Below are 10,000 nucleotides of genomic sequence, written 5' to 3' on the forward strand. Positions count from 1 at the left end.
TGTAATATTATTATTATTGTTGTGATATTGTTGTTATTATCGTTATTGTTATTGAAATTGTAATATTATTATTGTTGTTGTAATATTGTTATTATTGTTGTAATATTATTGTTATTATTATTATCATTATTATTATTATTGTAGTATTATTATCATTATTATTCTTATCATTATATTATTATTGTATTATTATTGTTGTTGTTGTTGTTGTTGTTGTTGTGGTCGTCAGTACCAGTTGCACCCTGGGAAGTCTTGAATCTTTCTACAGGTTCATGTCCTGTCATTGTAAACAGTGATTGGTTGATGACACTAACTGATCATCTGTCGGCGATGTGTTGGCACGGTGGTCCGGCTGGGGACGCTTTAACCCCATAACTCAGCTGTACAGGGTATCTGAAACGCTCTCACGCACGTCCCCCGCCCCCCCCCCCCACACACACACACACACATCTGTTTCGTACTCTCCTTCTATGCGGTGTTTAACTCTCCTCCGATAATGAAGGACGCTCTTTGCGCAATGGCCGTTTTGTGTTGTGGTTGTGTAACAGCACATTTTCAGCCGGGGACCGTAATCACTACCATCACGGCTCTGACGCCGATGATGGAGCGCTGCGTCTCGCCTTCATCCGCTGCTTTACTTCTTATAAATATGAAAGTTGGGGGGGGGGGGGGGACTTGAGAACGCGGTCTCCTTCAGATATACACGGCCTCTCTGGGCACAAGGAAGGATACGTCCTTCCACGTCTGAACGTGTGTGAGGGCCTGAGGGAAGTGTGTAGCCTGCAGTAATACAGTGTCGCGTGCACAAGTCCTGCACAGTCCTGCAGACGTGCAGGTTCGGTTCGGAAATATCGGTGCCATTTGGAATATCGGTGCCATTTGGAAATATCGGTCCCATTAGGGCCGATATATACGTGCGCTCTGACAGAAATCAGCAGCATCTGAGGAAAAGCAGGATTTATTGCCAACATGGCTGTTCCCCGTGTGAAACTCCCGTCAGCCCATCGGGTTTGTGACGACACATCGCAGCAGAAGGTTAATAAACACACAACACCGCCCAGCGCCGCGCTGTACAGGCTGTTTGTAAAGGTTCGTTTGCAGCCGTCATAACGGTCTTAGCAGTGAATAATGTGAGTAATGTGGCGCAGCATTGGCCTCTGAGCCCGGGTTTATTATGACCTGGTTCATGACCACGAATAGCCCGCAAATATGCCTGCCCCCTTATGACGTCCACACGACGTGAGGCTGTGGCTTGTTTAGTCGTTACTGATCATCAATACTTTACCTGGCGGATATGTTTTATGCTGTTGTTCCTAAAAAAACACAATATAAAAGAAATACCGGGTTGTAATAATAAAAAAAATTAATAATAATAGCAAAAAATAATAACAAAACAATAATAATAATAATACTAATAACAAAAAATAATAACAACAACAATAATAATAATAATAATACTAATAACAAAAAATAATAATAACAACAATAATAATAATAATAATAATAACAAAAAATAATAATAACAACAACAACAATAATAATAATAATAATAATAATAATAAAATAATAATAACAACAACAATCATAATAATAATAATAACAATAACAAATAATAATAATAATTATAACAATAATAATAATAATAATAATAATAATAATGATAACTCTAAAGTAGTGGCACTTAGAATGTGTCGTAGAAAGCGTCCCTGTGGTGTTGAAATACTGATATGGTTCATATTTCCCCCTAAAGGAAACAGAGTATAGGGTGATTATACTGATGCCGTTTATTCATTCATCAGAGATTTAATAATGATTTAATCAGGCGAACGAGAGCGTGGATTTAAAACCGAAACGTGGTTTCCCGCAGTATATTCATAGTTGGGGGTCTATGTTAATTCGAGGAGGCAGGTCACTGAAGGGGCTCTTGCTCTTAAAACGCTTGATGCGTGACTCCCACGCGGACGTCTCTGACCTACGTCACCACCACCGCATTTTACAGCCTCGCACGGCCCAGCGCACGTGTATGCGGGTCACTGGGGGGGGGGGTGACCCGCTTTACTCCCGGTGTGAGGTGGCCTCATACAGCGGCAGCTGCTCAGCAGACCTGTGAGGTGGTGTTGGACCGGAAGAGAGATGGAGGGATGGGGTATCTGAGCGGGTCAGTCTCCGGGTTCAGCCTTTCCGGCTTCGGTTTAAAAGATGCGGATGCAGTTCTCAATACGCGTCTGGTTCTTACAGCAACCAAGCATACGAACACACAAACACACGCACACGCACACGCACACGCACATACCATGTCACCCTGTACCTGCGGGGACCCCTCACTGACTACCTCCGTACCCCAGCCCTTAACCCCAACACTAACCATCTTAAACACATGCCTAACCAGAACCCTCACCCTAACCCTAGTCCTAATCGTAACCTTAACCTAATCCTAACCAGAACCCTTACCCTAACCTTAACCTTATCCTTATCCTAACCTTAACCCTAGTCCAAATCCTAATCCTAACTTTAACCTAATCCTAACCAGAACCCTTACCCTAAATTTAACCTAATCCTAATCCTAACCTTAACCTAATCCTAACCAGAACCCTTATCCTAACCTTAACCCTAATCCTAATCCTAACCTTAACCTAATCCTAACCAGAACCCTTACCCTAACCTTAACCTTATCATTGTCCTAACTTTAACCCCTAGTCCTAATCCTAATCCAACTTTAACCTAATCCTAACCAGAACCCTAAATCCTAATCCTAAACCTAATTTTAACCTAATCCAGAACCCTTACCCTAACTTTAACCTAATCCTAACCAGAACCCTTACCCTAACCTTAACCTTATCCTTGTCCTAACTTTAACCCCTAGTCCTAGTCCTAATCCTAACCTTAACCCTAATCCTAACCTTAACCCTAAATCCTAACCAGAACCCTTACCCTAACCCTAGTCCTAGTCCTAGTCCTAGTCCTAATCCTAACCTTAACCCTAATCCTAATCGTAATCCTAAAATAGACCCTCTTCCTCATGGGGACACATAAAATGTCCCCACATGTTAGGTGGTTTCAGGTCTTTCTTTACTAATGGGACATTTGGTCCCCATTAGGATAGAAAAACCTGGCGCGCGCGCACTCAAACGCGCACGCGGCGCTGCACGTTCAGGAAGCCACACGTGTATTGACAGCAGACGTTGTAATAGTCCGCTCTGCCGCAGGAGACGCTATACATGGACCAGCTGGGATTTGACATAATGAATGCAATGTAAATCAGTTCATGGCCACGAGGCAGCGGCACGTTTCACAACAGAGCCCCTGGACGACAAAGCCACGGACCTCACGCGCCGTCAGAGCCACGGTGACGTATCAACACCTTTACGGACGACACCGTGCTGTCAGTCACGCTGGCTGCTGCGCGTCTTCGGCGTGACTTCCCAGCGCCCTGGCAGGGTTGTGTTGCTTACATATTGCCAAGACAAACTCAGCCGGTCCCGTCTGAGCAGATGCCTTGTTTCCGGTCGTGTTGTGAGGCGGATCTTCACACGGTGCCAATAACTGTCAACACGCCGCTGTGCATCGCAAACAGGACTACCAGATACCAGCAGCAGGGACGTCCCGCTTCATAAACCAAGCGCTCCGTCTCGGGGCGACATGTAATGACCGAGGCCTACCGGCTGTATTCCACCTGACAGGAGAATTAGCCACGCCCACTATCAAACACACACACACAACACCACCAACCTTTGGTCGTGTAGCGTTGATGTGTGCGTGTGTGTGTGTGTGTGTGAAGAGCGGTACTGACAAAGCATCCATATGTGACGACAACAACACAATAGTAATATATATATATATATATATATATATATATATATATATATATATATATAAACACACACACGTGTGTGTGTGTATACAGTATCAATATCACTGATATATATATATATATATATATATATATATATATATATATATAATGTGTCTGTGTGTGTGTGTATATGTGTGTGTATATATGTGTGTGTGTATATGTGTGTGTGTGTGTGTGTTTGTGTGTGTGTGTATACAGTATCAATATCACTGATATATATATATATGTGTGTATGTATATATATATATATATATATATATATGTGTGTGTGTGTGTGTGTGTATGTATATATATATATATATATATATATATATATTAGTGATATTGATACTGTCAATTACTGATGAAATACTATTGTATAGTATAGTTGTAGCAGTTCTACACATTCCTTTTTCTATTTGTTTTAAATTATTCTATTTATATTTTTCGTTTAATACTTAATTGACCTATCTGCCGGTCAGCTATCAGTGTGAGGAATGCAGTCATGCTAGCAAAGCGGCGCCGCGCCGCGCCGCGCGGGTGCGGTGGTTCAGTCCCGTGCTGGCGTGCGCTGTGTGCAACACTAGATGGTAACATTTAGCCTCCCTGCAGCAAACGCGCCCTGCAGCGCCCCCGCCCGGCTGGCCCGCAAACACGTTTACACTGTTTGGACAGTTGTGATTTTCTGGCAGGTGTGTTTTATTTTCGTTTTTACTCATAATATTTTACTTCCCATTTAATAATTAGCAGCCCGGTTCCTCGCGCAGTCCGCAGTCCGGCTGAGCGGGTCTAACGGGCCCATTATAGAACAGAACCACATCAAATGCTGGAGGAGGTGTTTTTAATGTCATACACGTGTGTTAACAGTACACAGCTACTTTGTCTTCGCCTTTTGAAGGCTGCTTTGATTAGACATAGATCAAAGGTTTCCAGTATATGGTAAAAAATAAAACAAAATAAAGAATAAATAAATAAAATTAGAACGCTAAAAAAAAAGATAACAAAGTCCTGGTTCGGTCATAGCGTGTCAGGCCGTAACCAACATGTGTGTTACATGTTAATCAGTATGTTATTATGTGTTCACACGTGGAGCAAGCATGGACGCCTCATGTCGATGATCAACCCTAATTAAGACACTTGGTACTAGCTGATTATATATTTATATATATTTAAATATATATATGTGTGTGTGTGTGTGGATTGAAGATTATTTCAAACAAAGTCAGACATTTAAGAGAACAGGCTCTGGTGTCCTTGACCCTCTGAATGACTGGAAGTTATTCAAAACAATAAATAGACTCCAATCATCTGAAGTTGGAGCTGCACAAAGTTCATATCACACAACCTTAAACCCTGTAAATATCACAAATAATGCTGCTGAAATATACATCTGGAAATAACCTGTTAAATTTATCAGAGTCCTGTACAGACTATCAAATAAATTATTATCTATTATTATTATTATGTATTTATTTATTAGAATGTATTATTATTATTATTATTATTACTACTATTATTATTATTATTATTATTATTATATCGAAGAAAAGAAGCAATGAATGAATGGGTGGGTGCATGTGTAGGGTTTTATAAAAGTCACTGGTTCCACATCTTGTTTTTATTTAATTTCAGTGTCTAGAGTGAAAAAATAAACAAAACACAAAAAACAAAACAAAAAAAAAACAAAAAGATCGTGATGGTTGAATTATAATTGTTCTAATGAGTTTTCCTTTATTTATGTATTCATTATAATTATTTTTCTTATTACCTCGTAACGAAGGGTCTCTTGAACCTGTGGCTATTCGCACACTGTAATGCTTGCGGTGGAAGGAAGTGAATAAACAGGGGAGGGACCTCGACATCCGTCTTTTATTGCCACACCAGAGGCCCAGAGACGACGCGTCTTAGGCCCGTCGGGTCCCCGGGGGTCTACCTGTCAGGACGGACTCACAGCCGGACTGACAGGTGCTCCAAACAAATCCCTTTATTGGCTCGCTGCAGAAAAGCAGCGTCCGTCCAGTCCAGAGGAGGAGGCTTAAGTGCATGGATACAAACAGATGCGGCTGTGCGGAGCTAAGATATGACGTCAACGCGGACACGCTCACCTGCAGCCACGTGCGAAGCCACGCGCCCGTCTTGTGTGTGATGACGTCTGTTTGAGGCGGCAGCGGCGACTGTTCTAGACCGTCTCCTGCGGTGCCCCCTCCTTGTTTTTACGCTCGAAGAACGCAAGTCCTCGACGCTTTGTAAGAGCAGATGAAGAAGTCCAGCAGGGAGGAGAGGGTCCGCTCAGGAGACCCGGACCCTGCTTACACTTGGTTTTAAAATGCGTTTTGGGCGATCGGATCACAACTGGACAGCGAGACACCTGTGTCTCTCATGCGTCTCCAAATGCGTCCTGCGGACCACTTGTGGTCACATTTCGTTACTCCGAAGAAGAAGAAGATTTCGTTACCGTCTACGTCACTTCCACTACGAGGTCAAAGGTCCTCAGTCAAGTGCCAGATTTGCCGACTAGCTGTGAAGATGTCTGAGGCTGTTTCGAGCACTAGTCCACGTGTCCGGGACTAGTCCAGCTGCCGAGACTGGCAGGACGAAGTCGTTTGCGACTTGCAAAACAGCGCGGCACATGCACCTACACTCTCCTCTCTCTGCATTATTTCTAAATTTGGCGCGCAGTTACCTAAACAACCGCCACATCCTGCATTGATGACGTATCTTCCTGTTACGTCTTTGTCGGGGACGCATCAGCGTTTACGCTACGAAAGACACGTGGTCAAGTGCGTCCCAGACCACCACCTCGGCAAGTGGTTTGAGGAACCGGGTCACAAAACGTTGTGGTGGTCGTGTACACGTGTGTTTAGCGCGGTCCACTTGTGTTCCGATGGCTAAAAAAAACGCATTTTAAAACCAGGTGTGAACGGGGCCCTGGTTTCCCTCCGGCCCCGTCAGAGAACGGAGGCAGACTCTTCTTCTCTGACGGCACAGCTGGCTCTTCCGCCTGCTTCGTCACATGACACACGGCTTTACATCCTGGTACATACTCTGGTGGTGATGGTGATGATGATGATGGTGCTGGTGATGAAGCTGGTGATAGTACGAGCTCCCGCTGCTCGGATGGAGGGAAGAAATGCCGTTCAGGTTCAGAACCAGGTCCTTCCTGTCGCACACTGGCACCGAATGGCCCGAGTATCGAGACAGTCCCACTGTAATGCACAACACAACACAACACAACACACAGAGGTCAGTCCCACTGTAATGCACAACACAACACAACACACAGAGGTCAGTCCCACTGTAATGCACAACACAACACAACACAACACAACACAACACAACACAACACACAGAGGTCAGTCCCACTGTAATGCACAACACAACACAACACACAGAGGTCAGTCCACTGTAATACACAACACAACACAACACAACACAACACACAGAGGTCAGCCCCACTGTGATGCACAACACAACACAACACAACACACAGAGGTCAGCCCCACTGTAATGCACAACACAACACAACACACAGAGGTCAGTCCCACTGTAATACACAACACAACACAACACACAGAGGTCAGTCCCACTGTAATACACAACACAACACAACACAACACAACACACAGAGGTCAGTCCCACTGTAATGCACAACACAACACAACACACAGAGGTCAGTCCCACTGTAATGCACAACACAACACAACACACAAGAGGTCAGTCCCACTGTAATGCACAACACAACACAACACACAAGAGGTCAGTCCCACTGTAATGCACAACACAACACAACACACAAGACGTCAGTCCCACTGTAATGCACAACACAACACAACACACAAGAGGTCAGTCCCACTGTAATGCACAACACAACACAACACGCAGCGGTCAACCCCACTGTAATACTGTAATACACACAACACACAGAGGTCAGTCCCACTGTAACACACACACACATAAAACACACAACACACAGAGGTCAGTCCCACTGTAATGCACAACACAACACAACACAACACAACATAACACACAGAGGTCAGTCCACTGTAAGACGCACACACATACACACACACACACAACACACACAACACACACACACACATAAAACACAAAACACACAGAGGTCAGTCCCACACAGCCACACAACACACAGAGGTCAGTCCCACTGTAACACACACACACACATAAAACACACAACACACAGAGATCAGTCCCACACAGCCACACAACACATAGAGGTCAGTCCCACTGTAACACACACACACACACACACACACACACACACACACACACACACACACACACACACACAGGTCAGCCCCGCTGTAAAACTGTAATGCACAAAACACACAGAGGTCCGTCCCACTGTATCACACACACACATACACACACACACACACACACACACAACACACACACATAAAACACACAACACACAGAGGTCAGTCCCACTGTAACACACACACACACACACACACACACACACAGGTCAGCCCCGCTGTAAAACTGTAATACACACAACACACAGAGGTCAGTCCCACTGTAACACACACACACACACACACACACACACACACACACACACACACACACACACACACACACACACACACACACAGGTCAGCCCCGCTGTAAAACTGTAATACACACAACACACAGAGGTCAGTCCCACTGTAACACACACACACACACACACACACAGGTCAGCCCCGCTGTAAAACTGTAATACACACAACACACAGAGGTCAGTCCCGCTGTAACACACACACACACACACACAGGTCAGCCCCGCTGTAAAACTGTAATACACAAAACACACAGAGGTCCGTCCCACTGTATCACACACACACATACACACACACACACACACACAACACACACACACACATAAAACACACAACACACAGAGGTCAGTCCCACTGTAACACACACACACACACACGGGTCAGCGCCGCTGTAAAACTGTAATACACACAACACACAGAGGTCCGTCCCACTGTAACACACAGAGGTCACCGACCTACAGCGTGCAGACTGCGCGTGAGCGCGGGCCAGACAGCCCGAGCCCCCTTTGTCTCCTCCTGACAGGAGCGGCGTGTAAAGGTCATACAGCGACAACTTGTAAACGATGTCTTCCTTAAATGTCGCACACTGCACACAGCAGCTGCCGGATTGTGTTGCTCGTGTCACACACAGCAGTGGCAGCTAGGCGGGGTGAGATTGTGTAGTGGAGGTCAGCAGTTGGGACGGAGCTCTGGAAGGACGCCGGACTCTCCGCTTTACATCCGTTTTCTGACGGGAAACGGAAAGCCGCGTCTCGTGCTAGGGGATTTAACCCGCGGACGTTTCGGCGGACATGCGCACTGCAGACGGGTGACCCTAAAACACATCTTGCCATCGGCATGCGGGGCAAGAGAGAACACAGCCCCCCCCCAGCCCCCCCCCCACCCCCACCCCTCCGGCAGGGGCTTCTAACCCGAGGCCGGCCGAAGCATTCTCGGTTTGACAGGATCCGGATCACCGCCGTCGTCTTTCGGCCCAAACGCGCGAGGAAAACCTGCACGTGCCCTGTCGTGCCGTGTCCCGCGCCCATTTCTGCGTTTGAGACGCGAGACCGTTATCTATCTATTTATTTACTTGCTTTTATTGATATTTACTTCAGATCCCCGCTGATCACCGCCTCAGCAGCGGCCAATCCCCCCGGGGCCAAGAGTTACAATCTAGGCGCTGCGGGGACTCGGACTTGCGCAACTCTCCGTTCCCTCGCAACCAAACGCCACACCGTGAGTACCGAGCGTGTGCGCGTGTACCTGGGACGTCGGCGGCGTCGCGTCCGCCGTGGTGCAGGTAGCTCTGCTCCAGGGAGTAGGGCGACACCCCGGGGTGCAGGGCGCCGGGCGCCGGGCTGCTGGGCGCGAACGGGTGCTGCTTGATGTAGGAGGAGACGCCCGGCGGGGTCCAGTGCGAGGCGGCGTTGGCGTACGGCGGCTGACAGTCCAGACCGCCGACCACCGCCGTGGAGGACTGCAGGGGGCTGCTGCTGCTGCTGCTCCGGTCCGGGCAGTAATCCGGGTTGGAAGCCACCTGACACGCGGTCATGTAGGACGACCCGGAGCTCGGCGAGACGTGGTGTCCTGCTGCTACGCCCTCAAAGCCAGCCGGCACCACGCC

The 10,000-nt window shown here is 46.6% G+C and overlaps 1 protein-coding gene across 1 annotated transcript in view; it reads right to left on the reverse strand.

Moving 5' to 3' along the window:
* Positions 1–6,841: 6,841 nt before the first annotated feature.
* foxf2a (forkhead box F2a) overlaps positions 6,842–10,000 on the reverse strand; it is a 3,786-nt gene continuing 627 nt past the window's right edge. Inside the window, exons 1-2 of the mRNA XM_056293704.1 lie at positions 9,640–10,000; positions 6,842–7,038 (exon numbers count right to left, since the gene is read on the reverse strand). The exon at positions 9,640–10,000 is cut by the window's right edge and continues 627 nt beyond it. Coding sequence (XP_056149679.1) covers positions 6,842–7,038; positions 9,640–10,000 — 558 coding nt within the window. The remainder of the gene's footprint in view (positions 7,039–9,639) is intronic.

This window comes from Lampris incognitus, chromosome 14 (genome assembly GCF_029633865.1).
Source record: "Lampris incognitus isolate fLamInc1 chromosome 14, fLamInc1.hap2, whole genome shotgun sequence".
Lineage (NCBI taxonomy): Eukaryota > Metazoa > Chordata > Actinopteri > Lampriformes > Lampridae > Lampris > Lampris incognitus.